Raw genomic sequence first — 25,286 nt, forward strand, 5'->3', positions numbered from 1 at the left:
TTAAGAAGAACATTAAACAAAGATTGATGTTATACAAACTGTCCAATGAGGATTGCACATATAGTACTGATGATGGAGGAAGGAGAAAATAGAGGAATAGAATGAAATATCCTGGAAAGAGGGCAAGATGACGAGCAACATTTTTGCAGCCTCCATCTTTTTACATAATAATATTCAATTTCAATTCAATCAGTTTCAATAATAGCAATAATAATTTGTGATTTAATTTTCAGCAAATACACTGCTCAAAAAAATAAAGGGAACACAAAAATAAGACATCCTAGATCTGAATAAATGAAATATTCCTATTAAATACTTTGTTCATTACATAGTTGAATGTGCTGACAACAAAAATTATCAATGGAAATCAAATTTAGCAACCCATGGAGGTCTGGATTTGGAGTTACACTCAAAATTAAAGTGGAAAAAAACACTACAGGCTGATCCAACTTTGATGTCCTTAAAACAAGTCAAAATGAGGCTCAGTAGTGTGTGTGGCCTCCACGTGCCTGTATGACCTCTCTACAATGCCTGGGCATGCTCCTGATGAGGTGGCAGATGGTCTCCCGAGGGATCTCCTCCCACACCTGGACTAAAGCATCCCCCAACTCCTGGACAGTCTGTGGTGCAATGTGGCATTGGCGGATGGAGCGAGACATGATGTCCCAGATGTGCTCAATTGGATTCAGGTCTGGGGAACGGGCGGGCCAGTCCATAGCATCAATGCCTTCATCTTGCAGGAACTGCTGACATACTCCAGCCACATGAGGTCTAGCATTGTCGTGCATTAGGAAGAACCCAGGGCCAACCGCACCAGCATAAGGTCTCACAAGGGATCTGAGGATCTCATCTCGGTACCTAAGGGCAGCTACCTCTGGCGAGAACATGGAGGGCTGTGAGGCCCCCTAAAGAAATGCTACCCCACACCATTACTGACCCACTGCCAAACCGGTCATGCTGGAGGATGTTGCAGGCAGCAGAACGTTCTCCATGGCATCTCCAGACCCTGTCACATCTATCACATGTGCTCAGTGTGAACCTGCTTTCATCTGTGAAGAGCACAGGGCACCAGTGGTAAATTTGCCAATCTTGGTGTTCTCTGGCAAATGCCAAACGTCCTGCACGGTGTTGGGCTGTAAGCACAACCTCCACCTGTGGACGTCGGGCCCTCATACCACCCTCATGGAGTCTGTTTCTGACCGTTTGAGCAGCCACATGCACATTTGTGGCCCACTGGAGGTCATTTTGCAGGGCTCTGGCAGTGCTCCTCCTGTCCCTCCTTGTACAAAGGCAGAGGTAGCGGTCCTGATGTTGGGTTGTTGCCCTCCTACAGCCGCCTCTATGTCTCCTGATGTACTGGCCTGTCTCCTGGTAGCGCCTCCATGCTCTGGACACTACGCTGACAGACACAGCAAACCTTCTTGCCACAGCTCGCATTGATGTGCCATCCTGGATGAGCTGCACTACCTGAGCCACTTGTGTGGGTTGTAGACTCCGTCTCATGCTACCACTAGAGTGAAAGCACCGCAAGCATTCAAAAGTGATCAAACCATCAGCCAGAAAGCATAGGAACTGAGAAGGGGTCTGTGGTCACCACCTGCAGAATCACTCCTTTATTGGGGATGTCTTGCTAACTGCCTATGCTTTCCACTTGTTGTCTATTCCATTTGCATAACAGCATGTGAAATTGATTGTCAATCAGTGTTGCTACCTAATTGGACAGTTTGGTTTCACAGAAGTGTGATTGACTTGGAGTTACATTGTGTTTAAGTGTTCCCTTTAATTTTTTGAGCAGTGTATATATCATGTGTACTAAATCCTTTTATTTTTATTTATATTGTGGGCCTAATTCTCAAAATGACATTTATTAATAATAAATAAGTGATTTAATAAATGTCATTGAGCTGATAATGTCTTCTACCACTTGCTTTTCCCAACAGACAATTTAAGAATATCTCTGCTGCGATACAAGAAGCAAAGAATTAAGACATTTCTGAATGTTTGCCAGACAATGCAACTGTAATTTATGTTTTAAATTGCAATTAACTTACTTCATCTTGGGAGTTGTTGTTCATTCTCTTCTCATCTATTTCTGCAGGATACAAAAACACAATTAGAAGAAGAATTATATAGTAACATCAAGACAACATAAATCTACTCTAAAGTCAGTCTCTGGTGAATCCAATAAATTTTACTTTCAGGAAAATAGGTGCAGAAGCACAATTCAAGTAATGCAGCTGAAAGTCCAATCTAAGCAACTGTGATGTACTGTTCTATCCATGCTTTAGAATAGAATAACAAAGTTGGAAGGGACCTTGGAGGTCTTCTAGTCCAACCCCCTGTCTAGGCAGGAAACCCTACACCACTTCAGGCAAATGGTTATTCAACATCTTTTTAAAAACTTCCAGTGTGGGAGCATTCACAACTTCTGGAGGCAAGAAGTTGTTCCACTGATTAATTGTTCTAACTATCAGGAAATTTCTCCTTAGTTCTAAGTTGCTTCTCACCTTGATTAGTTTCTACCCCTTGCTTCTTGTCCTGCCCTCAGGTGCTTTGGGGAATAGCTTGACTCCCTCTTCTTTGTGGCAGCCCCTGAGATATTGGAACACTGCTATTATGTCATCCCCAGTCCTTCTTTTCATTAAACTAGACATACCCAATTCCTGCAGCCGTTCTTCATATGTTTTAACCTCCAGTCCCCTAATCATCTTTCTTGCTCTTCTCTGCACTCTTTCTAGAGTCTCAACATCTTTTTTACATCGTGGCAACCAAAACTGAATGCAGTATTCCAAGTGTGGCCTTACCAAGGCATTATAAAGTGGTATTAACACTTCACATGATCTTGATTCTATCCCTCTGTTTATGCAGCCTAGAACCACATTGGCAGATGTGGTATTCAGCAGGTTCTGACCAGTTCTGGAGAACCGGTAGTGGAAATTTTGAGTAGTTCAGAGAACCGGCAAATATCACTTTTGACTGGAGATTTTACAGTATTCTTCCCCTGCCACGCCCACCAAGCCACACCCAAAGAACCAGTAGTAAAGAAATTTGAATCCCACTACTGCATGTTGGCTTTTTGGGCAGCTGTTGCACACTGCTGGCTCATATTTAAATGGTTGCTGATCCTTCTCACAGTTACTACTATTGAGCAAGGTACTACACATATTGTACCTATGAATTTGATTTTTCTTGCCTAAATGTAAAACCTTACTTTTTTCACCATTGAATTTCATTTTGTTAGAGAGTGCCCAATGTTCAAGTCAGTTAAGATCCTTCTGTATCTTAAGCCTATCTTCTGGAGTGTTGGCTATTCTTTCCAGCTTGGTGTCATCTGCACATTTGATGAGTTCCCCATCTATCCCCTTGCCCAAGTCATTTACGAAGATGTTGAAGAGTACTGGGCCTAAAACAGAGCCTTGGGGTATTCCACTGCATATTTCCATTGAAGTTCCATTGCAGTTCCATTGAAGACTATACATTGAGTGTGGTCAGCCAGTTATGAATCCATGTGGTGGTGATGCTGTCGAACCCACCTTTTCTGCTTTATCTAGTAGTAGGTTATGGTCTACTTTATCAAATGCCTTACTGAAGTCCAAGTAAATTATATTGACAGTATTTCTCTGGTCAACTAATTTTGTCACTTTGTCAAGTGTCACTTTGTCACTTTCTTGGAAGTAATCCCTGTGCTTTTTCTTAGAAAATATTATGTTGTCAGGCTACATTAAATTGACTTCCTTATTACACTGCAATACTTATGATGGGGTGGAGCGTACAATTATTGTCAGGGCTCAATACAAAGGGGGAAAAGATTAAGTTCTGATGTAAACTTTTGCGGCAATTTATATTCTGATTATGAACCCCAATGTAAATTGGAGTTCATAATGTTTTCATCAAACATTCTGCAAGGGGGTATAAATAGTTTTTTGCCCCTTTCTTCTTCTATTATTAGGAAAACCATGCTTCATTTGGTAAAAACACTGCTAGACTCTCTATCATGAAAGGGCATTGCAAGAATCCAGGTCTATGAAGATTTTATTTTCACTGTAGAAAAGCTGAACAGAGACCAACACAATACAATTCACTCACTCACACACACACACACACACACACACACACACACACACAAGTCTCACTCTAAAATTCATATTCTGTACCCGTTTAAGGAATAGAAGCCATTAAACTCAAGTAGGTATAACTTAAAAATCTATCTTGACTTCCAATCCCATTTTGATTCCATTAATTCCATAAGCCTATGTCTGTTTTTAGCAAGATCTTGTTCTTTAATTCATCATTTGACTTATGAGGCATCTCCCGCTCAGTGTCTCGTCAAGCATTTTGACTCTGCTTAACTGTTTTTTTTCCACAAGGCATGTTTTACTGTGAGAAACTGTAAAGTGATTCAGAATTTTTATTTTTATTTTATTTACATGTTTCTTCAGTGTGTCAAACACCTTCCACCACAAAAACTCATGATGCTTTATTTTTCAAAACAAACAAACAAACGGTGTGTAGTTTAAGGCACAGAAATCCTTCATTATGGTTCATGAAAATAACCCTCCATTTTTGGAGTGCGAATAAAGATTTCAAATAGATGTTCCAATTTATGCTAATGTTTACATAAGAGATGAGTGTGAGATTAATTATTATTACCTATGAAACTGAACTGGTTTTGCTATTTTAAAAAAAAAAAAATGGGGTAAAACTAGCAAGTTATTTAAAGTGAAACTCAAGTAGTCCTCAACTTATAACCACAATTGAACCCAACATTTATATTGCTAAGTGAGAAATTTGTTAAGTGAGCTTTGCCCTGTTTTACGACTTTTCTTGCCACCATTGTTAAGTGAATCCTTGAGGTTGTTAAATTAGCAACACGGTTGTTAAATGAATCTGGTTTCCCCATTGAGTTTGCTTGTCTGAAGGTTGCAAAAAGTGATCACGTGACCCTGGGACACTGCAACCGTCATAAATGTGAGTCAGTTGTCAAGCATCCGAATATAAATCATGAGACCATGGGGGATGATAAGTGTGAAAAATGGTCATATAAGTCACTTTTTTCATTTTCATTTTAACTTTGAACAGTCACTAAGTGAACTGTTGTAAGTCAAGGACAACCTGTAGTATGTGCCTTGAGAAGGCATTTCAGACATTCAGGGATAGACTGGATCTCCTCTGCTATGGCAGAGAAAGAGAGATCTTAAAATCTCTGATGCCATGATTCTTATTTATTTATTTATTTATTTGTCAATCGCTTACAAGATAATAGGTATAAGTATAAACATGAGTAAGAATGCAGGAAATAGGGACAAATAAATGGGGACAATAGGACAGGGACGGTAGGCACGATGGTGCACTTATGCACGCCCTTTACAGACTTCTTAGGAATGGGGTGAGGTCAATAGTGGATAGTTTGAGGTTAAAGGAGTGGGGGTTTGAGGATGTAACAACAGAGTCAGGTAGTGCATTCCAAGCATTGACCACTCTGTTGCTGAAGTTGTACTTTCTGCAATCAAGTTTGGAGTGGTTTATATTGAGTTTGTATCTGTTGTGTGCTCTTGTATTGTTGCGGTTGAAGCTGAAGTATTCATTGACTGGTAAGACATTGTAGCAGATAATTTTGTGTGCTATACTTAAGTCCAATCATAGGTGGCGTAGTTCAAGGTTGTCTAAGCCAAAAATCTCAAACCTGGTGATGTAGAATATTCTGTTGTGAGCAGAGGGGTATAGTATGCTTCTCTTGAAATACTTCTGGACTTGCTCAATTGTACTAATGTCTGACATATAGTGCAGATTCCAGATTGATGAGCTGTATTCGAGTATTGGTCTGGCAAAAGTTTTGTATGCTCTAGTTAGCAATTCAATATTTCCGGAGGAGAAGCTTCGTAAGATTAGATTTACAACTCTTAATGCCTTTTTGGAATGCTGTTACAGTGAGCTCTGGTGCTTAGGTCTTTTGATATGAGTACTCCAAGGTCTTTGACAGAGTGAGGATGTCAGGGAGGTCATATCCGCCTAGTTTGTATTTGGTGTACTGATATTTTTTTTTTTACCAATTTGTAGGACAGAAGGGTGAAGGGTGGGTGATGGGTGGGTGGTAGATAACTATGGAGCCATAGGATTTAAAATATTTCTGATTCCAGCTCTTGGATCTCGGTTTCCAGTTCCAAATTGCCTCAGTTCAGTCTCTTCCAATATTTCACTTTTCATATCTTGCAGTGAATGAGAATATTTGGAATGAAAATCAGTCGGAGGAAAGAAAAATCTCTCCGCCTCTCCTTTTCAACTTCCCCCGTTTCAATAAGGGCCAGAAGGGCCTTGAATTGCTCAGTGATTTTGTTTTTTCACATTTGCAGGGGGAATTGTCCTACCTCCTCATTCATCTTTTGTTGTCCCTTAATATTACCAAACCCTTAATGCATAAACTGTTTTTCAGTTAAATTGTTTTGTTTTGGAGCCTTTGAGTCAGTGTTGATTCCTGGTGACTTCAGTTTTCTTGGCAGTATTTTCAGAATTGGTTGGCCAATGCCTCCTTCCTATGGCTAAAAGAGAGTGGCTGGCCCAAGGTCACCCAGCCAGCTCAGTGCCTAAGGTGGGACTAGGATTCAGGGTCTCTTAGTTTCTACCCTGGTGCCTTTAATCATTGGATCAAATTGGTTGTCAAAAAGATATTTCTAAAAGAATGTTAAGTTGGAAAATGTAAGGGATCAATTATGGTTAAAAGGAAAAGGAATCTTATTTTGGTTTAATCAAGGAGAAAAGCAACCTAGAACTAAGGAGAAATCTCGTGACAGTTAGAATAAATAATCAGTGGAACAACTGGGCTCCAGAAGTTGTAAATGCTCCAACACTGGAAGTTTTAAAGAAGAGATTGGATAGCCATTTGTCTGAAATGATATAGGGTTTCCTGCCTAAGTAGAGGGTTGGACTAGAAGACCTCCAAGGTCCCTTCCAACTCTGTTATTTTAATTTTCTACCTATGTTTGTGACTTCCAAAACACACAGTCTAACCTTGATAAATAACACATATGCCAACTTTCAACCTTGGCCACCATTGAACCTGTTGAATTATCCGTGAACTGAGATAGAGAGCCTTCCCATCCTTGCATCTAACCACAGCATGGATATCCTTTGGCAGCATCTTTTTTATGCTATGTCCCCTGACTCTATTTTCAACTTGTCCTCAACCCATCTGAAAAGCAGCTTCAAAGTATTTTCTCTCCATAGCAGCTAATAGGTTGCAACAGTTTTATCATGGGTTCAATGCAACATTCTTCATCAAGCATTTTTCAGAGGAAGTTAACTGACTCCAAGGGGTGGTATCAAAAAAAAGGGAGGTGGGGGAACCACAGTTAAACAGAAACATAAATGAACAAGTGGGTAAGTATTTATGTTCCTGATATGGATCTCTGTTGTTTTAGTTTTCAGTGGTGAAGGCATCTGGGAATAACATCACTTAATGGCTATTAACTCTTGCAAAGGCTTGTAAAGATAAAGAAAATTATGTCAATTATAAAATGACAAATAGAAGTTGTTCTGCTTGGAGGATTAATAAATCAGCCCCTGGCTAATTAAATTTAACAAAGCCAGCAAAGTGGAGGGAGAGAAGAATGAATGTGGAGATTTTAAGTTCTGTTGAGATGTTAGAACAATAATTTCCCTTTCATGGAATGAACTGTCTCCAAAATTGCCACAGGCGTTCCATCCTTTCTACCTTCAGTAGAAAGCAAATAAGAGCTTTAGAATGACCTCCTTTGACAAATTAAATCTAGTCTTTCTGCAATTTCAAGGAAAGCAGAAAAATATTTTTCTCTAGCGCAGCATCCAATAAAATCCAACCCAGTTTTCAGCAAAGAATACTGTCACTGTAAGAACACAACTATAGTATATGATTTTCTGTTCTGATTGGACAGAAGATAGAACTGCAGTACGTTAGGAAGAGTTTCTGATTCTTAGTCATTTCTCACCAAGCGAAAGAAAATTATTTTTCCTTCCTGTTATATTTCCTAAAATGACGTTGCTAGAATTAAGAAAGCTTGGAATCATCAGAATTAAAAATGTGTGTGAAATTATTGTAAGCCAATTCTATGCAAAGAAAATACAAAGAGGCATCCTTTGATTTATTATGAGGCACAAATATTTGAATAGTAGCATTCACAGAGGTACAGCAGTACTCAAAAAAACAATCAGATGAATTGGGAAGAGAAGACAAAAGAACCACGCAGAGTTTGACTGAGATAAAATGCCCACCATTTTAAAACCTTGGAGTGCATAAAGAACACAAATCCTTCCATGCCCTTTATCCACTTCCAGCATTTACTGATCAGTATTGCTTTCTGATGGCATGTGCTTGGGAAACTACAGAAATGGTGAAATATTAGGTCTTATCCTGCCATAAACTGATAATATGTGCCCACCCACCATTTTGGTGAAGTAACAGGCTCCTGAGTATTGCTTGAAAGCTTCATTCGTACGATATCTTAGGGGTCTCTCTTAAGGGGTCTCTCTTTGCACTTTAGGGATACCCAAATCCCAGCTATGCATCAAATGGGAGCAGTTGAACACCAAACTGATCTATAAAGATACTCAGTTAGAAACTGTAGATGAAATAATATACGATACTATCACTTCCATTGCATATTTTTATTTTTAAAATTGAAAAATGTTGCATGCTTAGCAAAAACCTCTGAATTTTTGGTCCACCAACCTGTGATTCATGGTTTAGAAAAATATAATTAAATTATATGCACACACATGAACATGCACACACATTCACTCACATACTACATACAACAACTCTGAACTCTTCTATCATTACACAAGGAAATCAATCCTGATTGTTCTTTGGCAGGACAGATACTGAAGCTGAAGCTCAAATAGTTTGGCCAGCTAATGAGAAAAGAGGACTCATTAACGTTGGGAAAGATTAAAGGCGAAAGGAGGAGGGGATGGTGGAAGATGAGATGGTTAAATAGTGTCATCTACGCAATAAACATGAATCTGGGTAAACTCAAGAGACAGGGGAAGATAGGGGAGCTTGACATTTATTTTATTTTTATTTATTTATTTATTTTATTTTATTTGTCAATCGCTTACAAGATAATAGGTATAAGTATATACATAGTTATGAATACATGAAATGGGTACATATAAGAAAAATATAAGAAACAATAGGACAGGGACGGTAGGCACGTTGGTGCGCTTATGCACGCCCCTTACAGACCTCTTAGGAAAGGGGTGAGGTCCATAGTAGACAGTCTAAGGTTAAAGTTTTTGGGGTTTGGGGAAGAAACCACAGAGTCAGGTAGAGTATTCCAGACATTGACAACTCTGTTGCTGAAGTCGTATTTCCTGCAATCAAGTTTGGTGCGGTTAACCTTGAGTTTGTATCTATTGTGTGCTCTTGTGTTGTTATGGTTGAAGCTGAAGTATTCATTGACAGGTAGGACATTGCAATGTATGATTTTATATACCATACTTAGATCAGACCGAAGACAGCGTAATTCAAGGTTTTCTAGGTCTAAAATTTCAAGTCTGGTGGCATAAGGTATTCTGCAACGAGTAGAGGAGTGGAGAACTCTTCTTGTGAAATATTTCTGGACTTTCTCAACTGTGCTAATATCAGATACGTAATGTGGGTTCCAGAATGATGAGCTGTATTCGAGTATTGGTCTAGCAAATGTTTTGTATGCTCTAGTTAGTAGTGTGATATTACCAGAGAAAAAGCTACGTAGGATTAGGTTAACAACTCTTAATGCCTTTTTGGTTATGTAGTTACAGTGGGCTCCAGCACTTAGATCATTAGAGATGAGTATTCCAAGGTCCTTTACAGAGCTTGGAATATCAACCAAATCTTGATTATTCAGCCTGTATTTTATTTTCTGATTTTTTTGCCAATATGTAAGACAGAGCATTTATTTGTTGAGATTTGAAGTTGCCATTTGTTTGACCATTCTGATACATAGTCAAGATCTTTTTGAAGGGTAGCAGTATTGTCTGTGGTATTGAACAGCTTTACATCATCAGCGAAAAGAACGCAGTTGCTCTTAATATGATCACAGAGGTCATTTATGTAGAGTATGAAGAGAGTTGGTCCTAGAACACTGCCTTGGGGACACCACTGAGTTGGTCCTAGAACACTGCCTTGGACACCACTATTGACAGGTACAGAATTTGATAGGATGCTCCCAATTTTGACCATTTGTTGTCTGTTTGACAGAAATGCTTCTATCCAGTTATGCAGGTGTCCAGAGATGCCATAAGATTTTAGTTTTAGGAGTAGTTTGTCGTGTACCACTGAATCAAAGGCTTTACAGAAGTCTATGTAGATTGCATCTATTGCTTTGCCCTGATCGAGTTGTGTAGTCCATATGTTTTTGCAGTGTAAGAGTTGCAGATTACAGGATAGTTTTTTCCTGAAACCAAATTGTTTATTGGAGAGTAGGTTGTTTGTCTCTAAGTGGAGGATAATGGATTGATTCCATGACTTTACAGGTGACGCAGCATAAGGAGATTGGTCAGTAATTTTCAACTAGGCTGGGGTCTCCCTTTTTGAAGATGGGAATGACCGTGGCTTGTGACCATAGGTTAGGCAAGGAGCTGGTCCTGAAAGATTTTTCAAAGATTATGCTTAGAGGTTCGGCTATGGCAGTGGATAGCTTTTTTAAGAAGTAGGCACATATTCCATCCGGTCCAATAGATAGAGATGGTTTTAGATTGCGTAGTGCTTTTTCAATATTGTCTTCTGTAAAATCGATATGTATTAGATCACTGTAGTTGTCTGTGGTTCGGCTAGGAAATACTGGGCATGATCTATTGCTGTTTACAAATACTGAGCCGAAGAATGTGTTAAAGATGTTGGCTTTAATGGTGTTGTCATTGCAGTGCACATGCTGTGGTCCATGGAGTTGTGAAGAACAGGGCACAACTTAGCAATGGGGCACAATCTTATTATACATATATTTCCCTTATATGCAGAACATGGCTCATCCTTGGAGAAGAATAGCATGTATAAATGAAAGAAAAAGGAACCGAAAAAGGCCCTTCTTTGAATTTTTACCACAATGGAATGTGTTCATATGGATCTTGGAAAGGAAAAGCCATCTGTCCATTTTTAACGGCCTTTCTGATGGAGGTTGTGAAGTCACGAACAGCCTGAGAGATCTTCCACAAATGTTTACAAAAAAGGTCATCATTCCCAGCCAACACAGCTGTCCCAGACTGAGAACAATGAGAATCCCCTTGTTTCAAAAGATCAGATGATTAACTTGATAATGATTAATTTTGTTGTTGAAGTTGTTGGTGGTCTGAATATTTACAATGTGGATATTATTTTTATTTGCATATTTCTCTGCCCTTTACTGTCTAAAGTTGAGTCACAATTGTTATTGTGTTTTCTTCATTGATTGTTTTCTTCAACAAATTAGACTGGTAAGGACATTTTATAAAGTTCAAATTAATCTCAGAGTGTGGCTTATTTTTCCTCCTTTTAAAAATGCCTGGTCTCCCTCATCTCTCCATTTCTGCTCTTAGTAGCTGCTAAAATCTCCAGCCACCAATTTTCTAATTAAAGTAATACAAAGAGCATTTTGCTCCATTGTATTGCTATCACACAGAGAGAAAAACAAAAGAACATGTAAAATCAGTAGTTCTTAAAGACTGTTTTTGTTGATATATTGCTTTGTCGGAAGACTTTATGATTAACCATTATGCACAATATTGAAAGCAGCTGGTGTTAGTTCTGCTAGATTCCAGATGCTTGGGCCAAAAGATGCTACCTAGAGAAGTCTGTGCAGTTGAAAATAATGTTGTTATAGGAAACATCTTCTCCTCCCCAACTCTTCCTCAGAAATGTGCTGAAAGTCGAGCAGCCTGTTAGAAATGCACTCAAAGCAAGCAGTGTTTCTCAACCTCGACAACTTCAAGATGTATAGACTTGCTGAGGAATTCTGGGAATTGAAGTCCACAAGTCTTAACGTTGCACAAAGTTGCACAAGGGTGGGATTCAGCCAGTTCGGGCTGGTTTGGGTGAACCGGTTGTTAAATTTACATCTTGTTTGCTGAACCAGTAGTTGAACTGACTGGCTGGCCCTGCCCATCCCACCCCACCCCTCCCAGGAGACTCCACACAACCTGTTTTGGTTGCAGGTAAGTGCATGGCCTGCATGGAGGCTCTGGGAGGGAAAAAAACAATCCTCACAGAAGTTCTGGAAGTCCGGAAACGAGCCTGTATCCAGCTTTTGAAGGGTCTCCAGAGCCCGGGGAGGCCATTCTGAGGGAAAACCTCTGGACCTCCATTTCCTGAGGGAAACCTCTGGACTCTGGAGAAGGTGAAAAATGGTCCTCCCAGAAGTTCCAGTAGGCTATGCCCACCATGGCCACGCCCACCCAGCAACCAGGCAGAGAACCAGTTACTGGGATTTTTGAATCCCACCCCTGGTTGGAAACCCCTCCCTCCCGGATCTAGTGGTTTTTCCAAATCTGACATTTGTACTCTCTTTTGAGAGCTAGAATTTTCTAGACAGGAATGGCGGAAATGCCAATTGCCAAGAGTCACATGGCCCCAACATAAAACAGGGTTTCCATTAAGTGTTGCAGACCAGAGTCTCCATTGAAAATGGAGGAGAAAAGCCACATATTTTCAGCTAAGGAGCATAAATGTGGGCTGCAGCCTTAACTAACAGAAGGCATTGAACTGATATAGGCAACTTCATTCCCAGCTGCAATCAAGATTGCTTCCTAATCCTGCTATATGGAGTTTGGGGAAAGCTTCAGCCAAGAGCCTGACCCTCTTGAGGTCTTGAACTGCTAGCATTGATACCCACAACAGTGGTAGACCCACACATCCGGATGGCACCAGGTTAGGGAAGTTATTATCAACAAAGCTAAATTACACTTTAAGTCAGTGGGGGACCATGATTTTAGGGCATGAGTTATCATTCAATTTCATAGCACAACCCAGAAATATTCTCCATCGTTGTGGCTGACCTGCATCCATTTCAGAAAAGAGTTACTTCCCAGATGAGCATCTCTGTGGCCAGAACTTCCTGCTGTTTTCTGCCTCCGTTGGACTTTGGATTCCCACTGTTTTCTACAAACAGGTTCAGTGGTCTGAATCTTCCCATCTGCAGGTTGTATGATGCATCACAATTCATTAATCACCTTGAACATTTCTGGATAAAAATATTGCGGTCTTGCTGGCATTTTGTCTTGATTCATTTTTTTAAAGATTTTCCTATTAAAAGCCAAGTTGTTCAAAAGTTGACAACACATGGACATTAGTCATCAATCTTCTGCACAGAGTATTGCAATGATTCTTCAACATCTGTTCTTCATCTACTTTGCTGCAGCAGAGAAAGCCTTCTGGACAGTGGAAAAAAATATTTTAGGAAAAACAAGGAAAATCACCTGCTGCCATTTTACAAGTTTAACTTTGTGGTTTCTTAGAATGGCCTGAAATATTAGGAAAATTCTGTTTCGATCCTTTTCAGGACAAAAATATTTAGTTTCTCCAAATTTTCTTTTGGGGCTCAGAAAAAGTCATATGCTCCCTGACTACCTTCTGCTGCTTCTCTGTTAACGTTTGGGGCAACTGCTAATTTTATTAAGCTTTGTCTCGTGAAAACAGAGCAAGTTTGAGCCAAATTATGACATCTTTCATTAAACAACGTCCTCTGCTAGAATCGAATGTAGTTAGAAGTGGTATTCCACCACCAATTACTATGCAAAAAACAATCACGTATTTCTCATATACAGGATTGAGCAGCATGGTGGAGCTCCTGCCTCACAATCAGGAGGCTATGAGGTAGCGGCAGATATTTCTCTTTCTGGGCACAAAGAGAAAATATCTGCTGTGAACTCCACGTAGGCATCAGGAAGGGCATCCGGCCAGCAAACGCTCAGCTCCATTAAGTTGTCCTGACTCCACCCTGATGCAAGGGATGACAGGGTTGTTAAAAGAAAAACAAATTTCATATATAGGATTACTTCCTGGATTCGGGATTATTTTCTGTATGTAATTTAACTTCCTTCATGTGATGCAAACTGTTCCCATGTGATTAAAATTTCCTCTATGTATGATTTGAGTCTGACTGGGAGCAGTGACACGCTGGTTGGCCCAGACTTCTCAAGCATTCCTTGTCATCAACCCAACAATCCTTCATGTCTAGGAAGTTGTTTTACTTGAGAACTGAATTGCAAATTTCAGAGAAGTACAAAAATGTAACATGAAAGTTTCTTTCACTGGGAAATGTAAATATCTATGTTTTCTAATCACAGTGGTGTCCAAAGGCTTCAGGATGACAAAAGCAACATCTCACTGCAAGCTTTGCCTTTTTGTGCGGGGTGTGTGGGAGGGAGTGATGTTTCAAAACTCATAGAAAAGAGTCACAATGGTAGAACAGAGCTTGCAACACACTGTTCCTTCCCTCTGCCTTCCTGCAGACACTACTGCTTAGATGCTGCCTCTCATAGCCCCAGCTTTGCCACTGCTCAAAGATTATGGGAATCATGATCCAAAATCTCTATAGGAGACAAGGTTGCTTACCTCACAAAATTTATTTGTCAAGGAAATATGATCAGGCTGATTTCTTTAGAGAGATGAAATCCTCAAGCATTTTTAGCTAGCTTGGAGCTTATGGACTCAGTAAATTGGCTCACACCTTGCATTGCAGATTATTTGACTTGGGTTTAGCAATTTGGGTACATTCAGTCACGATAGTTGCAAACCATGACTTATGGACTAAAATGTTGTGCAAATTGTGTAAACCAACTGTGATTTTATTCAGTAAATAAACTTTTATAGTCAGAATTTCAACAGGTCGCAATAAAATAGCTCATAGTATTCTCCCATCAGTTCTAGTAAGGACTTTTATTGCAGTAGTAAAATCTCCCTCATGAAATTCTAAGGAGGTGGGTTCTATAGCAGATGGTAGTATTTTTCTTGCTACTTTCTTTATGTCTATAATATATTCCTTCCCAGGCTGTTCCTCAAGGCCTCATTAACATGGCATCCTCCAGTTATTGAACCAGGAAAAAAAAATGTCAGCATATATTTTGCTGCAATACCAGCTGAATCCCATCCTGCTACCGGAACACAAAGATCCAGTGGTGATGTTTGTAGAAATTTAATGCAGGACTAGTTAAAGAAAACAATTGGTGGTTTCCGTGCTTTCATTTCCCTTCCAGCTAGCAGGGCAAAAAAACGCAATTGTTCTCCTTAACATGTAGTAGAGTAAGATTAGGCATGTTGCCTGAATGACAAATCACATATGCAGATGTCCTATGTGCCTTTGATCATTCAAGCTATTTCTGAATAGTAGAACCATTTTAAAACAGTGTTCAAAAATAGCCTAATTAAGAGATGATGGGTGTGGCAGAGACACTTCACTCTGTGCACCTGTCATTCAGAATGTTTATGGACCATAGGTCTAGCATTCTTCAGAACGTAGCCCAGGCAAACTACTTCCAAACTGGAAGTGCAGAGAAGGGACTTTATGGAGCAAGAACATTTGAAAAACATTTCTGAAAGGATATTTCTGGGTTTTGCAATGTGTCCTTTCTCTATTTTCATCTGACATTCTGTTATTGAGCAATAATACCCATGGCTATGTAATTCCCCTGCAATTCTCTCAAAGATTGAAGTGACTGCCTGAGGCTTCACAAATGCTTTGATCTGCAAAATTCCCTGCACCACAACTGTCTGAATCTTCTTCTATTCCATATATCTCCCCTTTTGGCATTTGGTGAGATGAGTTCCTGGCAAGATTATGGAGACAGAATTAGCCTAGGTATGAAGAAGTAGTCAATATTGAAGATCCGAGCAAGATAAAGCAAGTTAGATGCATCCTTGTATTCATGTTGTATAGAAATAGTGGTCACCAAGAAATTCAGCTGTGAATTTGTAGTGAAAAGTACTTGGAAGTATCCTATGAATGCAATTGGGATGGTTCCATATGTAAGAACAATAACTGATCCCTTAACACTGGTGCCACGAAAGATAGAGGAAAACTGGTTTTCCTTTTTCCTCCACCCATTCCCATCCCCAACAGGGTTGAGGCCATCATAAGTAGCAGCAAAATGCTACAAACACAGAAGCTGCATGATACACCAATGATGTAGACCACTCAGTTGTAGTACTCATGAGTTATTCCCCAGAAATAATAAAAGTGGTATAAATAGTAGAGCCATACATAACCTATATTATAATGATTGCTAACAGACCCACCAACAGACAGTAAGTGGGCCGTGTTGGTGCAGTGTTTAGGATGCAGTATTGCAGGCTAATTCTGCTCACTGCCAGGAGTTCGATCCTCACCCGCTCAAGGTTGATTCAATCTTCCATTCTTCCAAGGTCAGGACCCAGATTGTTGGGGTCAATATGCTCATTCTGCAAACCGCTTAGAGTGTGCAATAAAGCACTATGAACAGAATATAAGTCTAAGTGCTATTGCTACTGCTATATTCATGAGCTATGAAGTGTAAGACCTGAGAAGTACCTTGGGAAATGTGAATTGGAGTTTTCACAGTCAAGTGTCTCTGCAGAAGCCAGATCTCTCAAAAAGGAAAGTTCAAAGTGACCTGGGGTGGTAGCTGGAGTGCCTACAAGGAAAGGGTGCACCTCAGTAATCTGAATCTGGCGTATCCCAGTTCCTGACCATATTATCAACCATAACGCCAATCAAATATAATGGCTCAAGTCCATGGTAAAGCAACTTTAAAAATAGAATAGATTATTTTAAGATCTTTCCACTATAGGCTGAAGAGGAGATAAAGTCAATGTCACAAGCATCTTTGTGCTATAGGTTAGACAGGCATGAAGTTGACTCCTTAGAAAGTCCTGCTATTGCTGAGAACAAGACATATGTCCATAAAAAATAAGTGGGCTCTTTATAACAATCATTCAGCAAGTTTAAGCATGCAAAGGAATCATTTCCGGTCAATTCTCTTCATGTTCCATGAGCCCATTCCTTGAAGCCAAGTGTCTTGCCAAGCTTTAAACAATTTAGTGTGGTTTTTAATGATTTGCCTGCACAGGAGTGGAAATAACATGGTCATCTCTGAGTGCCGTGGTTAGTAACTTTTGTTGCTTGTCTCAAGCAGAAGAATATTTTGTGTCCACTTTGGAAGTTTGAAGCTTCTGCTGTGGACAAAGGATCTTGGTCCAGGTAATCCAGTGCTTGGCTTTCACAAGTGTTTCGTTTTTCTTGGGATGAAGGCTCAAACACTTTCTCTCAGTAGAATCTTTCCTTGAGTCAGCCATGAGGCTATGTGGCTTTCCAGAAGTCTTTGAGGTGGCCAAGAGATTTCCTATGTGGCTTTCCAGAAGTCTTTGAGGTGGCCAAGAGATTTCCATCTCCATCTCTAAGCACATGGCTAGAAGATATATCTTCTTTCCTTCCCCTTGATTGCCCAAAGACATTCTTAAGTTGGGTTTGCCACAACTTGCTCAGTTACTTCATGTCTCAGGATCCTGAACCAATATGTACATTGGAAGAGCCTGCCAGATTGGGTTTAAAGACATCCAACTTCTCCCAATCTCCTGTTTCGTATGTTGCTTCTGCTGGCATACCAGGAATTTTTGCTGGGCAGAAAAATTGGCTTGTATCATTTCTGGACCCCAAAGTATCCTCTCATTTAGATTAAGAACCAAATTCTTCTAAATATCAGTCTCACTTCCATTGGAAATTACCGGAGCTGTATACTAACAACTAAAAGTTACTGATTGCCATCCCTGATTCACACTCATTCATAATGTTTTTTTCTAAATAGCTTCCATAAAGTTTTGGTTAAGTTTAAATTATATATTCCTTCAGTGGATGCAGGAGCAGAAAATGGCAGCAACAACAATCTTGTTGCATTCTTGTGTGATGCTCTACTATAGTTTTAAAAACTTTCATGGTCATTTGCTAATGCCGCCCCTTTTTGAAAGTAGATAATTTGTTTGAGAGGTAAGAGTGGCCTCTTGTTACCCGACCTCCCTCTAGTGTCCAAGCTGGGCCAATTTGCCAGAGTTGGGACCCAGTAGTCTAGTAATGCTTAATGGGTATGAAATACTGCAAAGCTTTTATAGAAATAAATATCAGTAAGAGAGAAACAAGGTTGCTTTGCAAATAGCTTTTAAATGGACATTGGTAAACACTGATGAGCAAATCTGTCAGCAACATGACTTTGAGGGTATGGTATATGGAGTAGATTTTAGCTGGCTCCTGAACTGCTGTATATCTCAGATGGAAAAAAGCATATTTATTGCATTGACATTAATATACTGAAAGCTCCTTTGTATCACACTTCCAGGCAGAGTTGTCAGCAGTTTCAGACATCAAACACCTACGGAGAAATGCCAGAAATCTCAAAGACAAATGTTGCTTTAGGTTATATATTGTATTGGTAGATATGTAATAATTTAGTTTAATATATGTGTTCTAACTGTATTTTCAGGGCATCAGCTGAAACAACATACCAACCATCAATGCAAATATTAACCATTATTTGACTCAGGTTTGTCTGAAATTGAGGAAAACACTGTGCATGACAGTTTTGGAAAATTGTTGTGTACAGCACTCTTCTTAAGATATCTCTGAGTTGTATGCATGGTTGCACACATTTTTCCATAAACGTCTTGCTAGAGCAATTGTGCAGTTTGTTTACATAGCTTTGCTTTTCATAGATTAGTAGAAAGAAACTGCTATTTATTTTTCCATCTTTCTTAGATATTTTGGGGTGATTGAAGGAAACATTGAGAACCATTTTAGGAAACATTGAGAACCTGTCTTAGGAAGGAGGCCAGGTGAATATCCTTCAGACAGTCCTTTCCCCCTCCCTTAGCCATAAGAAGACCAGGGCAACCCAGTTGGGGGAATCTTGCCAAGAAAACTGTAGGGGTTTATCTAGACAATTACCAGGAGTCAGTACTGAGTTGAAGGCACATAATTATTAATTAAAGGAAATGTTTATAATTTAAAGCTTTTAAAGATTGGGAATATAAAAATCTTCTTAAAGTGGAATACTGCAGGAACAACAATAGCAAACAGAGTGTTTGTGAAAAGGATGAAACATGTATCTTGATATCACAATGCAAGTGTAAAAGCTGCAAAGATTATATTGCACCGTGTTACATCATTCCCAGGCCTCGGAGATACCCAAGAGAAACTGTATTTTTGTCCTTGGCATTATTTTGCTAAATTTTGCCAAGTTTGATCAAGAAGAGTGCCAGGGAATGCACATATGGATTTATAGATTATCACAGACAATATGGAGGCACTATCCTGGTATAGATAATGGTGCAGACATTAGAGAGTTAACAAATTCAGAAAAACAGGGTAGTTTAGCCAAAGATTGGATTCAAGGAGTAGATTCTCTCTGAAAGCATGGCGAAGAAACTCTGCCATCCTCATCAAAGGGAAGATTTGGAACGGTAATTGAGAAGACACGGCATTAACCAAGAGCCTCTGTGGCACAGTGGTCAGCGTGCTGTACTGCATGCCACTTCTGCTGACTATCAGCTGTTCAAATCCCACCAGGCTCAAGGTTGACTCAGCCTTCCATCCTTCCAAGGTCAGTAAAATGAGGACCCAGATTGTTACGCAGATTGTTGGGAGCAAGATGCTGACTCTTTAAACCACTTAGAGAGGGCTGTAAAGCACTGTGAAACCATATAGAAGTCTAAGTGCTATTGCTATTAAGCTTTACTTCATGTCCTGAAAGCACAGAGTAAATGACTACATTGCTTGCTTAACATCCAGTCAAGGAAAATTATTCAGTCTTGTGAGAGTTCAGTGCTCCATTTGCAAGATTTCAACTGTCATATAGGCATGTGCCAATTGGCAGTCTCAAGGGATGTCAAATGCTTTTTTAAAATGTCTTATTTTCATTTATTTGTATGCATCTGCTTCGTGTGAAAAATTATAGAATAGTGTCTGAAGGCTGAAAAGTTTACTAATTTCTGGCAAATGTTTTTGTGGATTCCAGTCCATTTCATTAGATACAGTTGGTACAGTGCTAAGAAAAGGTTATGATTTTTAGAGAAAGTAGGTTGGGATAAGAGTGAGAGTGGAAAATTAGAAATGGAGAATGGTTGAGTGGTGAAAGGAAAGGTGAGAAGCAAAATTATCTCTAGATTATGACTATTAGAAAAGCAGTAATTAACCACAATTTAATTACTGATAAATTAGTTAACACATGTAGTTTGACTGGAATGTAGGAAGAAAATCTGAACTCCTCCAATGAATTCTCATTCAATTGTTTTGCTCTTTGTAATTTCTTTTTTTCCCCAAGGTGGCTACCCTGAAGTTTATGAAAAGATGTCCCAAGGAAACATCATGGTCTTCCATTGGTTTTTCATTATTCATTGATGTTTATGTTATAAGATCTTTTTATACACAGAGTATACCAAAAGTCAGACCCTGCAGATAATTTATTAAGCAAATAATAACATTAAATGTTCAAATTGGTTGCCATTTTCCTCTAAATACTTCTTTACTTGTTTGGCATATGGTCTTTGAATTTTCCTTAGTAACATCTTCTCTGAAAAAATATATTGTGTAAAGCCTATGGGGCCTGACTTTTGTTGCATCCTTTTATATTGTATTATTACCCTTAGTTGGTCTCACTTTCTTTTCCTCCTTTCTTTCTTATTGATGTGTGTGTGTGTGTGTGTGCGTGTGTGTGTGTAAACATTATGAACATTGTAATAGAATTTTTATAACATTCTTATAGAATGGAATAAAGTCATGATTTTAACAAAATAATGAAAAATAAAACCTTCTAACCCTTAATGATGATCATGCTTGGTTTTATGGATACTAACCATGATCTAACCATGATCATGCTTGGTTTTATGGATACTGTTAATCCAGTCTGACAAATCAGTGGGATTTGGTTTTTATTTGGTGCCTTCAAATCAGTCTTGATTCCTTCAACTACAGTACACAGGTGGGATTCCCTCAGTTTTCCTGACAATATTTCAGAAATAGTTTGTGTAATTGACTTCTTCACACAATTGAGAGAGAGTGATTGGCCCCAAATCACCCAGCTGGCTTCCCTGCTTAAGATAGACTTGAAATCTGGGTCTCTCTAAGCACCTTAATTACTGCTTAGTGTAAAAGCATCTGTGTGGTTAGGAGCAGAAATTGTTTCCTTCTGATGTCCACAAGGTGGACAATCACAATAAAATGTAGATGTTTCTTTTTTTTTTAGCCATGATTCTATCATTTTACATCTATTTCTAGTTCTTTCCCTATAATATTTTTTAAAATCTCATCAAACACTCAGAACAGTGGTCGCCAACTGGTGGGCCAGGGACCACTGGTGGTCCGTAAGAAAATTTTGGTGGTCCACAGAGAAATGTCACCCCCAAAGCACCCCCCAAAGCAATTAATCCAGGCTGCGTGGGAACACAAGGCTGAGCCGCCCACATGGCCTGTGGGAACACAAGGCTTGTGTTGCTTGCAGGGAGGGACTTGCCCCATGCACCCCACGCACCTCGCCTGGCCACTGGGCTGCTTCTTTCCACTTCTTTCTTCTTCTGCTTTTGGCTGCACACGAGGAAAGCAGCAAAAGTCTTTCTTTCTCTCCTCAAAACTCCACCAGAAATGAGTCTTTGGGACCCTGCAAGGTATCCTGCTCCAAGAGGCTGTGCCGGTAAATGCTCATTTTCGGCGGAGTTTGGGGGAGAGAAAGAAAGACTTCTGCTGCTTCTGCTGCTTTCCTTGCATGAAACCAAAAAGTCTCTCTCTCCCTGAGAATGGAGCTGAAAAGCAGGTTAGTGAAGGAATGTGGCTGCCTTGGAGGGGTAGTAAGGGACCTGTGTGTGTGTGTTTGAGAGAAAGAGAGAAAGAGAGAAAGAAAGAAAGAAAGAAAGAAAGAAAGAAAGAAAGAGAGAGAGAGAGAGAGAGAGAGAGAGAGAGAGAGAGAGAGAGAGAGAGAATGAATCACTACCAGCCCTCTGAGGTTAGATCAGATCGATCTCTTTCTCTCCCACCAACATCAGCAAGCCACTGTCAGTCAAAATCCACATTAGTGGTCCATGTGATTTCAAATTATGAGTTTGGTGGTCCCTGAGGTCCAAAAGGTTGGCGACCCCTGACTTTAGAAAGCCATAGCATGAACTTACCAGGAGATGAATCATTCATAATTACTAAGGATGCTGGGGTGGGCCTTCTTTTCCTGATCTGCAGAAATCATAAATACAGGCAGATGGATCAAACATAAATGCAAGCAGCTATGTCTCTAAATTCACCAATTATGAGAAGTTACTAAGCAAATACAGCTAAGCCAGAGCTAAAAGGTAATGAGAAGTTAGTGATACAAATAGAGCTAAGTATTCAAATCATTGACTTCTTTTAATCACTATCAAAATCAGAACAAGCTGATGCCGCTTTCTATTTCAAGAACAAAACGCAGCAGGTTATCATGAATTTGTTCTGTTAGTATTACTAACACCATCAAAGCCGACACTAGCCAGAGCATAGAAAAACTCAAGGAAGTAGTGCAAGATCAGAAGATGCGGAGAGATGTGGCACAAAGAATTGCCAAGAATCGGACATGGCTGAATGCATATCATCATCATCATCTTCATCATCACCTTCATCATCATCAGTATTACTAGTATATCACTTTTTTTCTTTATGGTTGTTTTTTTTTTAGTTTGCCGTATTGTGCTGGATTTTAAATTTAAATTTAAGACTTCAAAGGCCAGGAATAATCAAGACTTCATTATTCTTGACCTTTGAGGTCTTACTGAATTTGAATTCCAGCACAATATGGCAAACTAAAAAATAAAAAGAAAGAAAGAAATGATCGAATGTTGTGGAAGGAGTGTAAAACCCTGGATCTTTGTATGGTTTCCATCCCAAATGGCACTTTAGCTATATCCCATAGTTTCCCATCCCAGAGCTTTCCCATTCCAATGGTGCAATGAGCTTTTAAATTCTAGTTAGACTCTCTTGTCTAAGGTGACCACATGGCCTGTCTCACAACTATGCAACCTTTACTTATTCTCACTGTAATACTACCCACCCCACCAATGCCAACTCTGACTGAAAATACTGGAGACCTGGTTTTCCAAAAAGCTAAATTTCATTGTGTCATACTGATTGGCTTCCAAGCTCTTCCATGATCAGTCAGATGTGGGCCCGAATCATTTTTCTGATATCAGGAGATAGTGGAGGGATATGCATTTGCTCCTTGTAGCATACCACAAATTGCATTTAGTAATGGAACATCATTTTGAAAGCCATTTGGTTTAGACTACAGACATCAATGGTTGAAAGCAGGAAAAAGAAATCACAATTGCATTAATCTATTGTAAATCACTGGCTGGTTTGCAAGTCATTCTCATGTCCTCTTAATAGCCAAGAAGCATAATGTTATATTTGCACAAAATCCAAATACTTTGATTTTTAGCATGTATGCTGTTGGCCAAGAATCATCCATTATATGGAAACCATAGGATGATATGGATGTCTTATACACAACATTAAATGGAAGAAAATACAGACTTTCTCAACATAGTACCCCCAGATCTAACATGACTTCAGCTCCCAACATTTCTAAAAAAAACCTCTTACTGGCTGATTATTTGGAGAGTTATAACCCTTTATAGCTCTACATACTAAGTCAAATAAATAGCATATGACCTTAATTCTAGGAATTTCTATGTCTACATACAGAAAGATGACTAAAAAGATATTGGAATCTTCAAAGCCACCCATTTATCATTCAGAAAGTATATTTATCTATTGGAGAGGGATGAGATGTGAAGTTCATCTTGAGTAGGAGAATAGCATCTAAAATGTTTTCTGCATAAGAATACTCATTCTGCTCAGGCTTTGTCTGTTTTCTAGGGCTGTCATCAATGACCCTTTGTTCTAATTATGGTTCTTTTCAGAGTAGACATCTCAGCTAGAACATGAACAGTGGAACCCCACATATACCTTCTCAGATAGAAATTTGATTCAGCTCAATGGGACTCAGTAGACTTAAAGGTGCACAACTCCAACTAGTATTTGTCCATTCTGGATATCAAAAAGCTGAACTGTTAAGTCTGATAAGCAATTCTGAGAAACATCTTGATCTGCAGGTATAACCATACACTGTCCGTGGGGGGAACATACCACTTCAAACCAGCCAAAGAGAAGATGATTTCAACCTATATCAATGTTTGTTCTGTGATGCTGATAGTATTGTACCATTTTGAAAATACAATAACATAAATTTAGGCTATTAACGTGACTGCTCAGAAATTGCCTTGGAAGTACTGAATATCTAGAAACAATACCCTTTTCTTGGTGTTTTTTATCCCATTTGAAGATGCAGGAAATCCTTTCATCCATCTGTCATTTATAGCCTTCCAACTGAACTATCTCCTTACCTACCAATCAGTCTGCTAACATTAAATACCATCAACAATTTGTATATACAAAAGTCCCAAGCTCACTATTGGAATGCTTCTCTTTTTTGAGAAAAAGGTTTGCTCAGAAAAAAAACGCTCACCTAGTGTATCCTAAAGACAAACCTCTTCCCTTCTCTTCCCTTCTTTCTCTCTCTTTCCTTCTCTCTTTCAATGATAGAGAATTCTTACAAAATCCCAGAACTTCTACAAAGTTGCACTCTGCTTTCCCCATTTAGAAACATGGTTCCCTTAACAATCTTTATCTTCTTTCGTAGGCAGTGAAGACAAAATTAGCTTACCTGTTCAGCTGCTTCAGAATCTATTTGGCTTTGAAATAATGGTACAGCGAACTGTATCTTTTTAGGACTGTTTGGTTCCATGGCAGTATTGAGGAAGAGCAGAAGTAGGGGGAGGGGAAGATCTGGCCTGCCACAAGGAGAGACAAGAAAGTTCCTTCTCTTCTTATCTCCTGGCAAACTCCTTGAAGCCCAGCGCTCCCTTAACAATCACAATAATTTCTGAGGAAGAGAGAGCAGAAACTGCTTGAGCTGCAAAATCCCCTTCTTCCTTCTACATCCACAGCGACGTCCCTACTCAGAGATGCTGTCGTTCCTCCTCCAGTTCTCCAGATGATCCACTCAGCACCAAGCTGAAAGGAACAAGAAGCTAATTGTGTGCAGATCCCCTTCTGCAGATGCCAAGCATTCACTCAGAAGCTAATTGAAAATACAATACTAGCCTCGACTTGGCTTGCTGCCCTGGGATTTGAAATGGAGAATCTCTGTACTGCACATTATTTGCTGACAGCCCCAAAGTGCAGGGTAAGAGCCCACCCTTTGGAGTATGGCTGATGGGCTCTGAATTATTGATAGACCTGTGATTAGGAAGCTTGCAAAGCTGA

General features: G+C 39.5%; 1 protein-coding gene across 3 annotated transcripts in view; it reads right to left on the reverse strand.

Annotated features, from left to right (window-relative positions):
* Nucleotides 1-25,071, reverse strand: part of PPP1R1C (protein phosphatase 1 regulatory inhibitor subunit 1C) — a 49,463-nt gene extending 24,392 nt beyond the window's left edge. Inside the window, exons 1-3 of one of the 3 annotated variants that reach the window (XM_087953383.1) lie at nucleotides 24,685-25,071; nucleotides 22,106-22,163; nucleotides 2,052-2,092 (exon numbers count right to left, since the gene is read on the reverse strand). In XM_087953383.1, coding sequence (XP_087809509.1) covers nucleotides 2,052-2,092; nucleotides 22,106-22,163; nucleotides 24,685-24,765 — 180 coding nt within the window. In that variant the 5' untranslated portion in view covers nucleotides 24,766-25,071. The remainder of the gene's footprint in view (nucleotides 1-2,051; nucleotides 2,093-22,105; nucleotides 22,164-24,684) is intronic. The other 2 variants (XM_026667887.2, XM_026667886.2) reach the window with 2 other exon arrangements.
* Nucleotides 25,072-25,286: the final 215 nt, after the last annotated feature.

The sequence above is a fragment of the Notechis scutatus genome, chromosome 1, assembly GCF_049901735.1.
Source record: "Notechis scutatus isolate UNSWTSFEM ecotype Mainland chromosome 1, rNotScu1.2, whole genome shotgun sequence".
NCBI classification, from domain to species: Eukaryota; Metazoa; Chordata; class Lepidosauria; order Squamata; family Elapidae; genus Notechis; species Notechis scutatus.